This window comes from Xenopus laevis, chromosome 3S (genome assembly GCF_017654675.1).
Source record: "Xenopus laevis strain J_2021 chromosome 3S, Xenopus_laevis_v10.1, whole genome shotgun sequence".
Classification (NCBI taxonomy): domain Eukaryota; kingdom Metazoa; phylum Chordata; class Amphibia; order Anura; family Pipidae; genus Xenopus; species Xenopus laevis.
In genome coordinates this window covers 61,423,670-61,444,726 of record NC_054376.1, presented here as the reverse complement: position 1 = coordinate 61,444,726, position 21,057 = coordinate 61,423,670, and the positions used below count along the sequence as shown (strand labels likewise).

The 21,057-nt window shown below is 38.3% G+C and overlaps 1 protein-coding gene across 1 annotated transcript; it reads right to left on the bottom strand.

Annotated features, from left to right (window-relative positions):
- Positions 1 to 1,724: 1,724 nt before the first annotated feature.
- rab8b.S (RAB8B, member RAS oncogene family S homeolog) lies at positions 1,725 to 19,584 on the bottom strand. The gene is given in 8 exon segments (NM_001093712.1): positions 1,725 to 3,356; positions 3,473 to 3,523; positions 6,343 to 6,408; positions 7,037 to 7,126; positions 7,275 to 7,352; positions 11,041 to 11,101; positions 11,205 to 11,265; positions 19,440 to 19,584. Coding segments are annotated over 8 exon segments (624 nt in total). The 5' UTR covers positions 19,564 to 19,584; the 3' UTR covers positions 1,725 to 3,263.
- Between the last annotated feature and the right edge of the window lie 1,473 nt (positions 19,585 to 21,057).

The following is a 21,057-nucleotide window of genomic DNA, read 5'->3' as shown; positions in this document are numbered from 1 at the left end:
GACACCACAAATTGAACCTTTTTTACATCTACCATAAAATGTACTTTGTATGCTTCTTATAATTTTGCCCAATGCTTTTACATTACCTATCTGACTCCCTGTGATCGCCTATGAGGGGGCTGCCATATTTGTGCAGCAAGAGTCCGTTAGCATTAGAAACTTTAACTGACTGGCTGAGATGGGACAGTCAGGTTGGCAAAACAGTCAGGTTTAGGATCTACAACTAACAATTATTTACAAAAGCAAAAAACAATCAGCATGACCTATAAGTAACTTTTTATGTACATTCGTATTTTAGAAAGTAGTTTTTTAGTGTCAGTATCACTTTAAGTCTACAAGAAAATCGTTTAAACATTAAATAACCCCAATAAGCTGGTTTTGCCTCCAATAAGGATTAATTATATCTTGGTTTGGATAAAGTACAAGGTACTGTTTTATTACCACAATGAAAAATTATTTGGATAAAATTGAGTCTATGGGAGACAGCCATTACGTAATTTGGATGCTTTCTGGATAACGGGTTTCCGGATAACTGATGAACTACAAATTAATGGATCCTCCTCTGTGGGCGGGAGAGAATAAATCCTCTGTAGAATTAAGTCTAAAGCACTTAGACTTTTCTGGGTTTTCTTCTTACAAGCAGCTTCTTCAGTTCAACTGAGTGGTAGGAAATTACCCAGCTTTTATACCCTTCAGGCTGAAACTGTGGCAATCAATGCCAAGGCTAAGGAGAAGGAATACAAGCATTTCAAAGGAGCTCTGAAAACTTGTAGATACCCAGACCAGCCCTTTTTCAAAACAAACTCAAGGTCAAGCGAAAACACCAGACCAACAAACATACAAAGACAAGCAAGATAGTGATTCCATATGTGGCTGGAAAATCAAAAGAACAAACATTGCATTCCTGTGCAACACCCCAACACAGAAATGGGTGCACCCAAAAGACTCAACACCACCGCACATTAAAAGAAATGTGGTATATGCTGTCCAGTATAGTGAAAAGTGTTCGGATCTATACAGGCCCAGATGGCAAATGACAGAGGGTCTGCTATAAGGTGCTTTAGAAAGTCACTATTTAGTGGCTGGTGGGGGTGTTTGGGACTGTGTGTACCTGAAATGCCAGGGTCTATTTTGATTCTCAGTCCAGACCTGGATCTATACAAGAGAATGGCCCAAAATAGGAGGGCTAAATCCTCAGGACAAAGGGGTCCTCCCTAAAACATTGCACCACCACTGATAAAAATGACAAGGGCTTACCCTACCAGGAGAATTTCTCTTTACATATGGTTAAGAGGGTGCTGATCCCTCCTCACTGTGCACCAGGGTAAACTTATTCGGAAGGCCAGGCTGTGCAGGAAAGTTCTTTCCTACCCCCAATTGTGACTGGATCACACTTTGATACATCTGTGAGTTTCAGCCAACGCCTTACTGAAGTTCGATTGGATGTCTGTGACTTTACTACTCTTAAGGGTTTAAACAAGGGAATCCCCTACCACTCAACTGAACTGAACTGAAGAAGCTGCTTAGATGAGGGGTGAGATATAAGTCCAGTTGTTTTAGACTTAAATTGACTAGATATTGTATATAATGACCTGCACACATAGTTTAAAATACAGCATGAAAGAATATACCAGCCCAACTATCTACCTCTCACTTTGTATATACAGTCAAACCTCAATTTTACATCCCCTGGCTTATGTTTTCCAGGATCCTCCCCCCCCCCCTTTTTTTTTTTTTTTTACAGTCCCTATGTGTTGAAATGTGTTTCAATGGGAGCATTTCCCAGATTTAAAGTTGGTTTTCCAACATTTTACATCATAATTGTGCCCCATTGTCATTAAAAACCCCAGTTTATCCCGTCAGGGTTCGTTTTCCACCAGTTTCTTTCTTTTTTACAATATTTACATTTTTTACAGGAAACCCCTGATTTAACATACCCCATTCTAAAATTTCCTGAATTTTAAGTTTTTTTCAGAAAAAACAAAATCAGGGTTTGACTGTAGTCTCATGAGAAACCATTCCATTTCCAACAATAAAAATATTTTCTAAATTGTCCTGATAATGCTACGCTCTATTTTACTTAAAATATTCATATTGCAGTGAGATCCACAGTATAGGGTTGCTGCTTGGAGTAGGGTCATAAATTGTGCAAGTACAGAAACACAATTTCCTGACTTCAGAAAAAACAAAGGTTCATTGTTATAGCCCATCTTCCTTAGCAAATGAACAGCTCGCCAACACAGGAAAATACTTTGTATGTGTAAACACCAAACAAAAAAACTGCTTATTCTTCTTTTTGGATGAATTGCACTGCAGCTATATTTATAGATCAGATTCTAGCATACAGATAGATTCAGTTAGTTTACTCAGAGTCAGACTGGGCCAGCAAGACACTGGAAAAACCCAGCCGACCCAATCCTGCTCCACTGCCTGGGGGCAAAAGGTACATGATGCGGCACACACATACATGTGTACTGGGGGTGAGATATGTGCCAGTCAGAAGGAGCCCTTGTTCTTGCAGCCCCGGAGGGCCACTAGTCCCCCAGAGTGAAGCGGAATTCACTTATTGGCATACCAACATAACTTAAATTCTAATATCGTGTTTTCGTGTTTAAACACTATTTAAACATATCTTCCTGATACATGATTGTGAAGAATAATGCTCTCTCCGTCTGTAGACAGCCACAAAGTATTCCAAGATACACTCCCTACTAAGTAGCCCCTGATTTTGTGTTCTCCATATTTTTAACAATAAGTTAATACCAATGTCTGCTATGCACTGTCCATCTTTCAACAAATGATCACATTAAATTTATAGTTTCTCTCAAACTGAAATACATCCACTGTTGCCCATCTAAAACAAAAATAAACCACAGGTTTACCCCCAAAAGTTAAGTCCATGGTTATGAATGAACTTAAAGACGTAATACTTTTTTTGCACTAACAATGCTTAGTTTGTAACGAGGTATAGAGTTTAAAAAAAAAAAAAAAAAAAAAAAGCAAAATTTAAAGTTACTGAAGGGAAACTTCCTTCTAGGACACACAAGAAAATATTTTTTACTTTTTCTGGTTGTTTGAGTCTCAGATGGACGGGATATAAAGCGCACCAGTCTCTAATAAACTTTCACTCCAGAAACCAATGTGGATAACGCTATCATATTTGGTGCTTTCAGCAAACAGGAGGCCTTTGCAGCACCTGTGCTATGCGTGGAGCCAAAAGATCAGGTGTGCCACAGTCTGTCTCTCTCTTGTGCTTAAGTTCATCAAAGCAACACACAACGGAAAAAGCTGCTTTTCTTAGATGATTTCTCAGTTATTTTAACAGGACCTCCTCCGCCCGGAGAGACGTTTTCATTCTGGAACATAAAAGAGAGTAGAGTGGGAAAAATTAGATTTCACAAGAGCATTTTTACATTTAAAATCAGCTGCCCTATAATTAACAAACATTGCTTTTTTTTTATTTAATACAAACCATTTTTCTGTTGAGTTTTGTCATGATGTCTCTGGCCAGTGTAAAAAAACCCTGAAAAAAAAAGAAAAGAAAATAGATGTTAGGTAGCTAGCTAACAGAATTCATGTTTCAGAGGGCGTGAGAGCAAAAGTGAGTCAAAATTAGAGGACGAGTGTGTGCAATCAGATACTTTGGGCCCAGGCATGAAAGGGTTTGTTGGAGACATTTATGAAATTAAAAAACAAAAAATGCTTCAAAAGACGACTGTACAAAATTATGATGCTGTGGTGAATAGAAGTAAAAAGAATGGGACTCTTTGTAAATCATTTAAACCCTTTAATTAAATGCAAATATTACACATACATAAATTTACATACGTAAATGTTGAAACGGACATATGTTATGGTTTTCTGAAGAATATTAGAATAAAGAATATCTATAGAAATAAGTCAGCTGGACCTGCTATGTTTTTAACTTGAAGATGTTTCACCAGTCATTCAACTGGCTTTCTCGATTCAGAATTACTTGTAAATATTCCTTTGAAAATATATCCACTGGAATGTTGCTCCAATCATCATAATCTGTTTATCATAATCCACAATGATGTCATTAAAATAGGTGTGGATTGTATTAGCAATTTTGGATCTTCTAGGGAGAGGTGTCAAAATAGCATTGTACGTGACAGACAATAGATGTCGACCCCCCACCTCTATTCAAACTTGGTTTTTACATATATGGCTTCTTCAACATCTCTTTTTGAACCAGTCGCTCTCCCGGTCTAGAATCTGGACTCTGCAGTCTTCAAACGTGTGCCCTTTTTCTTTTAGATGTAGGTACACATGTAGTCCTGACCAGAGGAGCCGACTCTTCTGTGCTGCGTCATACACTGGTGTAATTGTTGTTTGGTTTCCCCACTGCATACACAATGTTACTCTTCTTGTGCTTTGGGGTTGGGTCTCTAGGGTGAACTAGTTGCTGCCTCAGTGTGTTGCTGGGTTAAAAGCAAATAGGTATGTGGGGTTTATTAAAAATTTTAAAAAAGTTTTTCCGACACCCCAGCTACATATGGGAGGAGCAAGTTCTTTCTCCTGTCCTGTTTTCCACCTTCACTGGTAGTTTTGGTGTTGTTGCTTCTTTTTCTACTGGTTTTAACAAGGAAAAAACAGAGCAAGTCCAGTTGATTTGACTTATTTCTAAAGATATACCATGACCTGGATGAATGAGAATCTTCACAAAGAGAATAAAGAATAATTTTAAAACTGTCAGGAGCACATTTAAAGAAAAATATGAGCATTTGAGCAGCTAAATTTCTACGGTAGTGAAAAAAACATTTGGTCGAATATCTCACCAATTGGCAGCAGAACATCCTGGAGAGGCTGAGTCTCTCAGAAGTAAAAATAGGGAGGGCTGCACCACTGCGTTAAATATTGTGCAGGCAAATATTGTACACCACTGATTCTTGTCCTTTTGGCCAAGATCAAGTGTAGTAACTGTTCTTATTAGTGGGAGAGGTGGATACTCCTGCTGGTGAGATGGAGAGGAACTTGATCTTTTTGCCAAAGGGCTAAATGCTATGAAGCCTGAGTTTTTTGAGCATTCCAGGCACCCCTGGAACAGTGGAAAAGAACAAAGAGGCCTACGGGCGGAGAAGAGCATAGAGGCCCACGGCGAAGAAGAAAAGAGGCCCACGGTGGAGAAGAAAAGAGGCCCACGGCAGAGAAGAAAAGAGGCCCACGGCGGAGAAGAACAAAGAGGCCCACGGCGGAGAAGAACAAAGAGGCCCACGGCGGAGAAGAACAAAGAGGCCCATGGTGGAGAAGAACAAAGAGGCAGAGAAGAACAAAGAGGCCCGCAACGGAAAAGAACAAAGAGGCCTGCAACGGAAAAAACAAAAAAGTTGTTTAACTTGTAGGGGGGCCTTTTTTTAACTTGTATGGGGCCCTGACACCAATGTTTTTTCAATGTGTAGTAGGCTCTGCCACCAATGTTTTTTACTTAAGGGGGGGGGAGGCCTGGTCTCTTGTTTTACGGAGAAGTAGAAAATCACTGGCACAACAGGATATTTCTAGCAGGGAAACCCTTGCTCGTTTATTTGAGGATGCAACGTTTCGGGGCGTAAGGGTTACGCCCCAAAACGTTGCATCTGCAAATAAACAAGCAAGGGTTTCCCTGCTAGAAATATGGTGATTTGCTGTTGTGGAGGCTGCCAATACCTCCTTCATCGAGCACCAGGTTTTACAAGATTCGGACGGCCAGGGTGTGCGAGGTGACCCCCCTTTTTCTTCCCACTGGTTTTGTTTTACTTCAGGCGTAAATGTGAAGGCTATTGGCTCACACATTGAGGAAAACATTCTGGCATGATTAAAGGAGAAACAAACCCTTAATTTAAAAAAAAAAAACTCTACCCCCTACCCTACACAGAAGCCGCTCCCTCCTCCCCCCCCCAGCCTAGCTACTACCCTGGGCAAATGCCCCTAACTCTTTACTTACCCCTCTGTGCAGATTCTGTCCAGCAGAGTTCACGGCAGCCATCTTCTTCTCTTCGGTAATCTTCGTAAGGAGACTGGCATGGTGGTGCAAGTGCAGTTGGAGCAATTGTCTGTATTGCGACAACTGCACATGCACCAAAACTCACGAAGATTACCGAAGTGCCGGTCTCATTCCGAAGATTACTGAAGCAGCTGAAGATGGCGCCTGTGAACTCCTCTGGACAGAATCTGCACAGAGAGGTAAGTAAAGAGTTAGGGGCATTTGCCTGGGGTAGCAGTTAGTCTGGGGAGGAGGGTCTATGTAGGGTAGGTTTTTTTAAGTAAATAGACAATGCGGCTGTGAAAATACACCTGATGCAAACTTCATGTGCAAAATACACTGCCAATTTTGCTTTTACCTACCTCCTCCACATTGATGCTGGACTTTGCACTGGTCTCAAGGAACTTGATCCCATAATCAATAGCAAGCTAAGATGACAGAGAAAAATAAAAACCTCAATAGTAATTGCCATGCCATTGCAAAGAAGAGCAGCAATGTACTCTGAGTTAGCAGTTTCTACAATAGTGATAACATATAAGGGGAAGGTAACAGCTTCATTTATGAGCGCATTAAATAAGGTAGTCAAACGTAGAGTTTGTTCCATAAGCACTAACAGTGTCAGACTGGCCCACCAGGATACCAGGAAATCTCCCGGGGGGCCCAGTGTCAGTGGGCCTCTTGCTCCTAACCATTTGGCCTATTTCATGGTCATTGCCTATTTCTTTATGGGAACAAAGAGGCTTAATAATGGAAGAATAGAGTATAGTATGTAGAGAAAAGAGGCTAGGAGAATAAAGAGGTTGAGTGAGGAGAGGAGGAATAATAGTTTGGAAAGTGGGCCCTCAGCCTAAGGTTTTCTGGTAGGCCCCTGGCACCCCAGTCCGACACTGAGCATTAAAAATGCCAGCAGACATCTAGAATGCCAAGCTTTAAACTACTGACTTGAAGTCAGTGGAATAAGGCATGAATAGTATTAGACAGTACTGTTTCTTCATTGTTATTTTTTGCTCCAGAGTATTGAGTTTAGAAGCAGGACAGCAAGAAGCGGTTTATTACCTTTTCTCCTTTTTCTCTTGATACTTGTCGCTTGTCATTCATGTCACATTTATTTCCCAGAATCATCCTTTCTACATCAGAGGAGGCATGCTGGGGAGATTGTTGGGAATGATATTAGGAAATCAGCATTAGAAAGAAAGGATTAGTAGTCACACGGCTATATATACCGTATATAAGGTATAGTAGAGGCATTTGAAATGTCAACAAATACAGGCAAAAAATGGCATATTCTACTTACTTCTTCAATGTTTCTTATCCAATTCTTTATGTTTTCAAACGATTTTTCATTGGTGATATCATAAACCAACATAATGCCCTGAGGAAGAGAGAGGGAATGTAACATATGTCAAATGGCTTAAAACTTGCTAAATCCAGGGTCTTTGCTTCTCCATAACTGGTTAATCAACCTTCTGATCACATAAACTAGGGATGCACCCAATCCAGGATTCGGTTCGGGATTAGGCCTTTTTCAACTGGATTCGGATTCGACCGAATCCTTTGGCCAGGCTGAACCGAATCCTATTTTGCATATGCAAATTAGGGGAGGGAGTGAAATCACATGACTTTTTGTTACAAAACAAGGAAGTAAAAAATGTTTCCCCTTCCCACCCCTAATTTGAATATGCAAATTAGGACCCGTCACCCAGACACAAAAATCTGTACAATAAAAATCCTTTTCAAATTAAACATGAAATCCAATTTCTATTTTTCATTAAAGCATTCATAGCTGTTGTAAACTCATTTAAAAATCATAGCTGTCAATCAATATTGGCTGCCCCGCCTCTATGCCTAGGCATAGAGGCGGGGCAGACAATTACTTTCACTTTCTATTCAGCACTTCCTAGTTTTCACTGCTCTCCCACATTCACTGTTCTCTTCACTGTTTAAATGTGTAACCAGGGCATGGGGATGGACATCAGGTCCCCAATTCTGGTGCACAAATAAGATTCTAAGATGATACACGGCGTGTCTTAATAACAGTGTCCACAAAATGGCTCCTGCCTGTTTGCTATAATTATGAGTCCCAGACTGAAGGAAACAAGATTCAAATAATTTATATAGTGTAATTAAAGTTCATTTTGCTTGACTAATGTGATAAAATAAGATTTTGAATATTTTTTTGGTGACGGGTCCACTTTAATCATGGTGCTCTATCATACCAAATCAACTGATTTTAAAATATGTAGCATTATGGAGCCACAATGCTGAACTGTGCAGCCTCTAAGTAACCGAAGTAATCTAAGAATATACAGTGCTTTGTTGAGATAGCATATGATGGTGATTTATAAATATAATTTATCTATATACATTATTTCTAATAAAGAGTTATATGATTAAGTATCATAAATTAGTATGGTTGATTTTGAACATTATTATTTGATCTTTGGGCCACAATATAGTACATGCATAGTAGGAGTTTACTGTTGGACTTATTGGTTTTATGAGTAGTGAATCCTCCTTGTAGCTTTGCCGCAACCTTGATACAGGTTTGCATAAGGATAATTTGGAACTGGTTGCTATGGTAAGGAGCAGGACCTTGAAACTGATTTGCTAAACAAGGAGGTCACTTCCTGCAACACACAACCTCTTGAGAAAGCCCCATTTGGTGGCTAAACAGCTGTTGGGGAGTTTGTTCAAAAGGAGATGCAGGGACCCTGTAAGGGATATTGAGAAGGCAGATGGCATGGATTAGACTGTGCATAATGTGCAATATGGCAAATACACAGCAAAAGCCAGTATTCCAGTGAACCATAATTGATGTTTCAGAAGGTTTGGCAGCCAAACAGAACCGGATAAGTATAACTTTATGTATTGGTCAAGCAGTGAAAACGTGGGTGCTATTAATTTATACAACTTCATAATGGAAGCAAGACATGAATAACTCTGGGGCAAATATAATTAAATAAGCTTCCTTCCTGGTTATTGGACATCGGTGATAGTAATTTTAAGAATGCTTTAAGAATGGAGCACCGTGATTGATTCAAATCCTGCTTTATTAGTATTTGGAACTTTTGAATTTAGTTCTGTGGTTAAAAACTGTGCTTAGGTTATATCAACATTACTAATCATTAGCACATTGTTAACAGTGGGGAGGGGCCCACCTTGTACCATTCTGTTCATGTTTTTATGGAAAGGGAAGTACTTTTTTTAATAAAATATCTACAGGATTCTTTCATGCAATGTCTGATAGTGGCCTTACAACTTCCAGGGTAACGGCTTCATTGGTTTCATAAATGTTATACAATTTGGTTCATATTTATAAAGATACATATATCTCTTCCTTTAGTAGTGCCTAGGTCAGGGGATTTATTGTTCAGTGCCTTCTTTGCTTTTAGGATGGAAAGGATTGACTATTTGGCTCATTATACAATAAAGCTAATTGACAGCAGGCTGTTTCTTCATCTGCAGAAAAAAAGGATATCCTTTGCTTGCTGTAAATGCTTTGTCAGGCATGGATTTGGCCTGTGTGCACTCATCGAGCTGATTTCAGCAGAGAAATTCAAAATTACACTTGTTTATTTCCACTCTGATCTGATGGTACACTCAGGCCAATGCCATGCCCTTCGGTGCACTTACAGCAAGGAGCAGATAAGCTTTTTCTCCAGGGAAGAAACAACCTGGTGTACCACTGGCCTTTTGGTTCCTAAAAAGTTACACTATGCTTCTGAAACATATACATCAACTTAAAAATAGATTGGAATTTCAACAAGGGTTGCAATTAACCAAACTAATTTAATCTATATTTTCCAAGTGCATTAAACAGACTGTATGCAACAGTGATGCCATAAAAGGGAATGACATAAAAAGATGCCACATTAGATTGTGAGAGAACTAAAAGGGCACTGGCATTGGTCATTTGGGGTATCTGTTCTCTCACCCTTATCCCATTTGTAGGTTTATATTTTCCCCACTCACAAACTTAGCACTTACGGGTTTAGGTAAATACATGATCCAAGTGAACAGTAGCCAAAAAGTATGTTCAGCACAAGAAGATCTAGCCCTCAGACTGAAACCAAGGTTCAGGAGACACTGATTACAAGTAATGCTACTATGCAGAGAGGTAGAAGACTTTTTATACTATGACCGGAGGTAAACAAGTTAGGGACCACTGTACGGGGTTTACCTTGACGTGGTATGGTGGCTTATCAACTTTATGATAATAACTTTGTAACTAAAAACCCCTGTTTTTGTAAACACGTGCACTTGCACATATACTGAATTACTTACGAGACAGGGGACCAGTGAATGTGCATTGGTTAATTGGCCAAATTAGTAGCACTTCCATTTTACTTAAACATATTTTTACTTAGTCTTTGAGTGCACCCACAACCTCACTTTTTTGTATGGTCAGCACAAGCCCTAGTCATTGAACCAATGTTAGGGAAGATATACTGTCCCTTTAAACCAAGCTTGACAGTGTTTTTCCATCCTATCCCTAATATTTTTTCTAGTTAAATAACTGAATTTGAGACAGGCCAGTTTTGATTGGTTAATGTGAAGCTTTAATGCATGTTTAATATTGAGATTGTTCTACTATTTTGCTAGTTCCTTGAGAAAGCCATTGCAATTGTATGTTGTCAGTGAAGCAGGGTCACATTACAATAAAACACTGAAAGAGAATCTGCCTCATGCAGAGCAGTTTCATCTCTATGGCACTAAATAAATCTGCAGACTGAGACAACCAGTATACATAATAAACTTGAAGATAAGTATATAAATAAGATCCTACTTTTTATACTGGAATATAATTCATATTATAGATTAGGGAGAAGAAAAGGAGGGGCATAAGTAGTCTGTAGTATGTACTGGGAAAATATACTAATAGGAATTGACAAGGCAGGGCACAAATAATACTGTAATAATAAACTGAACAGAATGTTGCATATTTACCATTGGCATAAGTAGTCTGTAGTATGTACTGGGAAAATATACTAATAGGAATTGACAAGGCAGGGCACAAATAATACTGTAATAATAAACTGAACAGAATGTTGCATATTTACCATTGCCCCTCTGTAATATGCTGTAGTGATTGTACGAAATCTCTCCTGTCCTGCTGTATCCCTGAAAACATTCATAAAGAAAATGTTTAGCCGCAGGAATGTGTGCACTAAGTGCCAATATTTTGGGACCTAAATCAACTCCTTGACGTTACAAATGAACATACCAAATCTGAAGCTTTATCTTCTTGCCATCTAATTCTATAGTGCGAATCTTGAAGTCAATGCCTAAAAATATAGATACATATCAAATAAAACATTAATTGTATATACCTATGGTATTCTTTTTCTGAGGCAGGAAATGGCTGTGTGCGTCACAGTCTGCAAAGAGACAAGAGACCACTTCCTGCAGTCCCACACATATTAAGCTGCTCGCTGGTAGAAGTTTCTCTAACACAAAGTAAAACTAAATCTACTAAATCGGATCATTTGCATCAGAAACCCATGCCATATTTTTCGACTTCTATTGTAATGAGGCAAATAAATATAATTAAATCAGATATTTATTGATTTCAAAAGAGTGGAATGTTTGCATTTGGCTTAATAAACAATTCGGCAATATTTACAGGTCAGCTGTTTAACAACAAACATCTGAGTACAAAGCTGCTATGGATCACTACACCTAAAAAAAAACCTGTGCCTTTTATTACATTACCCGAGTAGTGTTTATTCTTTGATATAGGGGGTTAAAAGAGACCTCTGCGTGGGGTCTGGTTACAATGAACCCAAAAACTAGGTAAGTCTTAGGTGCAGTTAATTTTATAGAGAAGCATTATCTAAAAATACATACTTTGACCCCCAAAATATGTATAGAAAAACTTAAATAATTGTCAATGTCTGAGAGATACTTCATTTAAAAGATATTGCAGTAGAAAAAAACTTTGATAGATATGATTCTTGCATAAAGGTAGCCATCCACAAGCCCACGCACTGATTGTACAGGTTAAAAAATTGCACTGGGAAAGGTCTAGATTTGTTAATCTGGTCATTTCCCTGATGGCCTACTTTTACCATCATTGTGATCTAATGTGTGGTCTAATCACCTATAGAAAGCAATCTGTAGTTAGCATTTACTGCTCACCTAACTAACCAAACATCTTAATTGACAACTATGGGTTACTGCACCTGGGAAAACATACATTTTATAACACATTGGGACTCTAAAGCCAACAGCTCCAAACAAAGGTGTTATTTAGAGGAAATAACCTTTTATTGAATCAACCCACAAAAACAGGAGAATTCATGTGTTAATGAGATGAAAAAAAACAGGAAGCTTTTTTTATCCTCCATGATAAAAACTATACCACAACAAACTCTTCGTCCTGATCATCTACTGGTTCAGAGTTGTGGAGTATACCTTGAAATACAAGCACTTAAAATAATCAAATCAGACTTAAGAGCTTCTTTGAAGGAGCACAACGCAGAAGCAAATCTGTTTCTAAGAACAGTACTTGAGTTAATTTTGGATTGCATTTAACAGCTATTCTAATATAGAAGTTGTTTTTGGTTTATGCAGTTTAACTTTCATTTTGGTTTAGAATTACCAAAGGATGTGGTTTATATTTTTGAGCCTTGGCAGTGATAAAATGTCTTGTATGTTGCATACTTAACTTGGTTTAAATCATATATGGGCTAATAAGAGCTGCCGAGTTGGTCCTTCCAGACTGAGTTGACAGATTACGGACCAGTAAATTCTTTTAAGAAGGCACTCAAAAAGGCAGACTTCCCCAAGGCAAAAGCTTTCAAAGTGACTGACCCATGCATGGAGCCATCTGATGGGCCTGCCCTGCAGATATCTGGCTAAAAATCAAGCAGATATTGATTGGGCAGGTTAAAAAAAAAACCTTTCCTGATGTGGACTGCATCAGCTTTTTGATGCAATCCTTGTCCCAAAATCGGATCTGCCCAATATTGCCCATCTCAAGGTGGGTATATCAGCTATGAAACTTTTCAATACAAAATACATACATAAACAAAATAACAGAATTCACTATTTGAAAGCAAATATTTTTCAGAACATATTGGAGAATATTAAAAGTAATAGTCCTGATTTAAAAAAATCATTAGTTCCATATTTTCTTGCAATTTCCTGCACAATTTTTACTAGTACAGTCGCCTGAACTTCTAGGCCCAATTCACTTAATCTGGCTTCTGCTCCTTTGTATACTGAAAGAGAAGAAGCAGTTATCAAAGGGCTCTGACTGTGTCTATATAGGCAAAAACATTTTTTTGGGGGGGGGGAATAAATCCCAACAAATATTTTTAATTTTGTAAGTATCCCTGTAAGGTAATACAGCAATTCTGACAATAATACTGCATGTGCTACTTAATTTCCACTTTACATAAATGCAACTTCCATCAAAATCAATGAAATGTTATTTATAAACTACATGTGAAGTACATCAATCACTCATAATTTGTATGAATTAAGGTGACATATTTCACATTCCACATTAACATCTAAATAATTAAAGGAAAGTTTACCTTAACTTTATTCTTTATATTTTCTTTTAATTATACTGTTAGTTTATTATATGGGGTAGGGGTTTTATTTACCTTGAAGGCTAATTAATAGGAGGAAGAAAAGAGGATTGTTTTAATAAGACAACCTTAACCGAACTAAGTACATCTCCTATTACAAAAATGTTGGCCTTCAGAACAAAATTCATTTTAAAATCAGTATATAGGCAGTATATATGGGCTCCATTTGTGTAACATATTACCTTAGTTTCAAAAATCAGGCAGGACCAAATGTAGAAGATGTATAAAATGGATGATGGGTGTTCAAGAAAAAGCTGATTCAACAACCACTTTACAAGAAAAACAGAACTGCTGCTTAAACAGAAGACATTAAGGCAGTGTTCCAACAGAATTGTTGTCTTGCACAGATTATGCAATGTGAAAACTGTATGGCATATTACTACGACATTTTCATTCCCATGACTCTGTTCCATTCAGCTATACGACACATTCTCCTAGCCTGAGACAGAATATTTGCCACTTTATTATACTTTATACATTTACAATAGAACCTCAGTTTCACATGTGTCTGCAAATAAAAAGTAAACTACGAAAAATGTAAAAAAATTTTGTACTTCACATCAAGATTCCTATCACATACACACAATGGTAATTTTTACCTTGGTTTATACATAATATTTACAAAGCTGATTTCTACGGGGATACAGACAGCAAAATTTCCACCTTTACTATAAAAAAATACAAACCTTATTTTTTGTATTATTATATTCTTTTTATCTTTGTTCCCTATTAGCATCCCTACTAGGGCTTCGCTGCGATTAAATTGGAGGGAGACTTTGGGTTAACCATGTAATTTATTGAAATATTTTGCAAAGAAAATTTTTTGCATGCCATTATTTCCCATTAATGAGCCACTGGATGCATTTAATTCTAATATGTAATAACAGACTAGGCGTATTTAGGAAACAAAAAATATTTTTGTTAAGTCACAAGGTACCTATATTACAAAATATCCACTTTGTCTTCAGTATAAGCAAACAGTGGCAATAGTTTATTTAGTATATGGGATTTGGGACTATTTGGCTCCTAGGATCTGGCCTGTTTTAGAATAAACATGCAACCGAAGGGTCTATTATGCTGTTGGCATACAGATTATTAATAGGCAGGAAGGGAAGACCAGTCAGCAGAAAATACACAAGGGAAGCACATTTCCAACCCTTAGCTTTAAGGAAACAGGAAGGTGGGTGTTACCAAAGAGGAACAGGTCTGTTCTGAATGTACCAGTTCAGAGTTTACACATCGGTTTCTGAGGGGAGATTGTAAAATACATACAATCATGTGTTTGCAGCTTGATTTTCTCTCCTTTAAAATATGGCCTACGTATCCTTACTGTATCAGTATGTTGGTGCTTGTATCTTCAAGAGAACTTAAACCCAGCATAACTCCTTCAGTAAAGTTATAAAGGGAAAATGTACACTGCTTAAAAACTGAGATTACCTGCATTTTCTTTCTATAATAGTACAGCATGACTTATTTTACTCTAGATGAAAAGAACAGAAGGGTGCATCTACTAATATAGGTCCTAACTCACACACGTGCTTGTGCCACTAGCAACCAATAATGTTTTTACATTTTCTAAACTGTACTACAATGTTCCCAGCAGTTATATAGCTATAACACCACAATGATGCTCAATGACTGCTTTTCCTGTTGGTATAGAACATGCAATGATGTGGTGGCACAACACAGTTGTAAAACGCCTGGTGCGGAAAGCCCCTTTTATAAGGGAATAGTATGACAAATATAATAAGGACTTAAATGAGTTGTTCACCTTTGACTTTTTTTCAGTTTAGTTATTTTCATATTGTTCATGAGAAATAAAGATTTTTTTTAATTGCTTTCCATATTTTAATTTTTTACAGTTTTCCCAAAACTTAAGTTTAAAGTTTAATGTTCCTGTCTCTGGAGTTTCAGTCATGCAACTCAGTAATCCAGTTGTAACTGAGCGGTTACAATTTGTTACATTAGTTGATACATCTTTCAGCAGCATCTGTGGAGTGTCAGCAACTATTGTATCAGTAATAACAGCTGCCTTTCATGAATAGCAACAACAGTTTACAGCAACCTTTTTTACCCGTGAGCAACATGCAGACAAGGAGTTTGGGAGCAACACACAAATGAATTATGTTCCTGGGGGTGCCAAATAAGGGCTGTAATTGGCCATTTGGTAGCCCCTATGTGGTCTGGCAGCCTACAGTAGGCTCTGTTTGGCAGTACACCTGGTTTTTATACAACCAAAACTTTCCTCCAAGCGAGAAATTCAAAAATAAGCACCTGTTTGAGGCCACTGGGAGCAAAATCCATGGGATTGGAGAGCAACATGTTGCTCACGGGCCACTGTTTGGGGATCACTGGTTTACAGAGTCAGCGAGCACCCCCTCCCAGAGCTACTTCAGAAAAACATAAAAAGGTGAAACATGCAACTTTAAATTATATTGATAACGTAACAATTGAAAGAACAGATTATCAAATTGTTTTGTACACAAACATGCAGTAGTAGAATGTTGTTGTTGTTGGATTTTATTTGTACACTCCCATTTGCCATTTTAAATAATATGTGTTTATTGTGGATCTATCATTTTGAAATCATTATAAGTTCCCATGAAATTATTTTTCTGTTTTATTTTGAATCATCCCCTGTGCTTGGGTGGGGCTATTGTCTTTTTGAACATGTTGATGTGTGTACATGTATAGCCTATGACTAAGGCCTGGTATACAGAAGTGCTTCCTCTACCTAATCTTGTCATGTTTTTATGTCCTGACAAACCCCAAAAGGGAACTAAAGGCTGGTTAATATTAAAGCACCACAGTTATGCACCACAGAGGGTGAAAGAATTTTTTTTATTGTTTTTCAAATAGGTGTTTCCAGTAATAAAATGTGATATAATATATACACACACACACAAAGGTTCCTGTATGGAACTTAAATGTAGGATTTAATAAACATTTGGTTTTTTTTTGCATACATTTTTTTTTTGTAAATTTTCCTTAGAGTGCGGTCATATTGAGGAATATTCATCTTTGTTTGGGACTGCCACCCAGGTTCAACTATTACCCTCATGGTTGTGTGCTCCACTGTACATTTTTTAGATGGATAGATTTATTTTTATGGAAACACCTATTTGATCTATTGATCTGTCACCCTCTGTGGGGATCAAAGATCTCTACAAGAAGGTGCTTTATAAGATAACCCCTTTATAACTGAAAAGTAGACATACTGACACAGTGGGTTCTACAACAGCTGTCAAAGCACAGTGTTGGATTTTGGGACATCGCACCATTGAGATGGAGGTCAGCTTATGCTGTTTGGCTTTTAAAACGTCTTATTCTAAGAAAATCTTTTAGAAAATTTAGATGATACAAATGTGCTTAAGGAAAGACTTTCTGAAGATTTTATTTTTTTACATCCTCTTCAACAGACGCTGAGGGTGATAAAGGAGTTATCTATAATAAAAAGTGTGTTGACACATTTTATGATAAACAGGGGGTTAATCTTACAATGCATTTAACCTAATAAACATCCATATATGCACATGGTGCATCCAGTCCCTCAGTACAGTGTAAAAACTATATTTGCATCATTAACAAAACACACAAAATGTTCTCATGCACTTTAGAAGAATGCTAGAGCAACCCAGAAGAAGAAGTTGGATATAAAATGCTACACATTATTTACAAAGCCAAGGTTTGTTTTTTTTTCATAGGGTTTTTCTACATAGGGTATTTCTAATTCTATTATTATCTTTCTGTTTTGTCCTTTCATAGTATATTATTACTTTAATCAATTTCCTGGCAGCATTTTAGTAAAGCACTAATAACATATAGTATGGAACATTCAAGCCTAAGACCAGGGCATTCTATGCCTTCCAAAGAGCTTGACACTAAAGTCCATATATATTTCAAAAAACACAAACAAAAAAAATAAAAATAAGACAGGCTGGTATTTAACAAGCTAGCAAAGTGGACATGGGTGAGGTAGATGCGTGGGCAGAGCAGGTAGGAATGTAGAGGAGCACGTGTCTCGTTAAAAGTGCCAAATAAGGATAGTTGCATTATGCATCGCGTGTTGCAAGTCACTATTGCCAGTCAAAGGCTCTGACATATATAACCAGTGAATGATGGTGGACAAGGCGCCATAGAGTCAAGAAGTAACTTACAGCTTTGGTGATAGCAGTTTGTACAGCTGCAGATGACATTAGTATCCCTTATAACAGCTGAGATTGAGGCCAAACACAGAGCTGCTAATGCTGCCCCATAATAATGGCAGCCTTTGCTTTACACTAAAATAGAGTGATAACTTCTAAATAGGACAGCAATAATATAATATAAACAGGCCTTCATTTAAAGACGTGTTATCCTTGAATCTGTACCTAAATAAATGTTTAATATTTGGCAAATAAGTGATATGCTGAAATAAAAGCCATTAAGCATTTTCAGATAGGTTTTCTAAAATGTTCCCTTATATTTTTTGAGATATAAATGATTTAGGAGTGTGCCATCACAATCAAACCTGCAAACCACTCAACCAAGCTGTCAGTAGGGCATTGCAAATTACAGACTCGTGCTAGAATCAGCCATTTACAGCAGGATAAATCAGTCAGTGACTCACAACACAAGTGTGTAGGCTGCAGCCAGAACAAGACTGCTAGGTTGAGGAACTCAAAAATACATTGTTAAATATATAAAAAACATTGTGGAAGTGATTCATCAAGTACCCACTACAGTATTGTAATTTATTATGATAGCAAGGGTTTCTCTTTAGCTGTAGTGAATGATCTAGTGAATAAAGTACCCCCTTTAGGATATTATAAGTTACCGAGGAGTTTCATGACCATATAAAAACATGAGGCCGAAGGCATGGAACTCCGAGGTAACTTTGAATATCCTTATATAATACACAAAAGCCATGAATATCTTATAAATTATATCCTTATAAACAGTGAGTTCTGATGTCATCAGTTATAAACGGTGAGTTCTGATGTCATTTCTGTCACATGACTCACTTAAATTTGTGTATTATAAATAAATAAATAAATAAAGTACCCCCAGTTGCACAATATGAGGATATTATAAGTTACCTTGGAGTTCCATGACCTGTATAAAAACACTCGGCCTTCGGCCTCGTGTTTTTATATGGTCATGAAACTCCTCAGTATCTTATAATATCCTTATAATTTACAAGAGCGGGTACTTTATTCACTATATTTTACAACTGGGGGTACTTTATATATTATAATACACAGATTTCAATGAGTCATGTGACTGAAATGACATCAGAACTCACCGTTTATAACTGATGACATCAGAACTCCCCGTTTATAAGGATATAATTTACAAGATATTCATGGCTTTTGTGTATTATAAAATGTTATGGATTATCACGTCCCTTTAAACTGGAACAGAAGTAGGTATTGTGGGTATGTACAGCAGTGGCAGTGATAAAACAGGCGCCAGTACCTTGTATTGTAGGAACAAAGTAGTAAGTTCTTCAGGAAGAATAGTTATTCCTGCGGGTGAACACAGCTAGGCCAGGTACAAAGAGGAGTCAATGGGCAGAGATATTACCCAGGACAAGTACAAACACTCATATGGTACCATGGACAGCTACAGGGCTACCACGGTGAGGACAGGGGCAGAACTGAACTATATATCACTGCCTGAGCATACAACAGCCTGATAACTTGTTGTAACCCTGCAGCTGTGAAACGACAAATGAAAGATTTAGATATCAGCAGTTGCCTATAGGGAAATTGCAGCAGGAGGAGCGCAGGCTGAAAAGCCCTACTATAGAGAAGCTGAGAGTACAGAGTTTCCATTGAAATATACGACAGCACGGAAGCTGCAGCAAAGAGCCTGCTTACCAATGGTAGAGATGAATGTGGTGTTAAAGGCGTCCTCGCTGAATCTGAAAAGCAAACAGGTCTTCCCCACCCCGCTGTCCCCTATCAGCAGCAATTTGAACAGGTAGTCGTAAGTCTTCGCCATCTTTAGTCCTCCTCCCTGGGCACTAAAACCTTCACCGGCCCGCGGAGTACTCACTGACAAATAGGAACATACGGGACGTCCCCCTGTATGCTGCGCCACATTCCCTTCCACAGCCTGTCCAATAGCAGAATGATGGCAGGACTATCGTCATCTCAAAAACTGATGACGCGCCCACTCTAACCAATATCCCTTCCAGGCTACCGGCCAAGTGCGCGGTGCATGTCGGGAAATGTAGTTCTTTTATGTCGTCCGCTTATAGTGTGGGTGAGGCACCGATTGGTTTTATTAACGGTATCTGTTGTAACACTTTAGCAACCGTATTCGCCACCGTATTCTCTTTATGCATGCTGACGCTAACGCGATTTCATGTTTAAAATAGACACAGCTGGAATAGAAATTAAATATTGGGGCATTTTGGCAAAGGCTTGAATTAAATCTGCGCTAGCGCTGGACAGTGTGCACGGTTATATAATATATTGCGTGTATATATTATTTATTTATAGTTATATATTATTTCTATAGTGCTACTTACGTAAGCAGCACTGTACAGCAGAACAGCAAACTAATAGAACAAATGGGCAATACAATAATAAACATAAATTACAGTTACATTAAAGATGACGAGCTAAGTGTCAAGAGGACAAGAGGAAGAGGAAGGAGATCCCTGTCCTGTAGAGCTTACAATCTAAGTGGGTGGGTAATTTACAGACAGAAATAGGATATCAAGTGCTGCAGGGACAGCGATTGACACTGCAATAAAAAAAGTGCCAGAACAAGGTTAAATATTGTTCCAGTCAGGGACGCCAGCAGAAATCACACGGCACCCGCTATCACAGGCCCCACCCAAGACCTCACACACCCTCACACCACAGTAAAAATGCAACACAAATATAGGTGCTAAAAACCCATTGGTGGCCAGGGTCCCTCCCTACAAGTTAAAATAAAAACAATTGATGGTCAAGGCCTCCCCCATAAAAGTTTAAAAAAAAACTTCACTGGTGGCCAGCCCCCCCCCCCTACAAGTTTGAAAAATCCATTGGTGGCCAGGGTCCCCCTTACAAGTTAAAAAAAATTGTTGGTCAGGGGCCCCATAGAAAATTGAAAAAAAAATTGTTGGCCAGCCCAGGTCCCCCCCCCCTTACAAGGGTCTTCGTAACTTTGTGTCATCATCACTTTGCTGCTTCAGGACTTTGCCGCAGGATTCGGGACTTCGGGTGTTCTGGTTCACCTCACAAGCTGTTATAGGGGGGGCCTGGCTAATTCTTAAAGTGCAGCACAGTGAGACTCCACTTTAAGCCCAGGCCCAGTACGACTATAACCCCTGTGCCCTCCCCAGGGTGGCCCTGATGCCAGTGCTCCAAGAGGTAATCTTTTAGCTCAGAGATGGAGCTGCAGCCTCCTAACTTCCCAGCTGTGCTATGCATCAATGGAAATGTTGCAATTAATCTCTCATTTGTCATTTCACAGCTGTTAGGCTTACTCTGTTTTATCCTC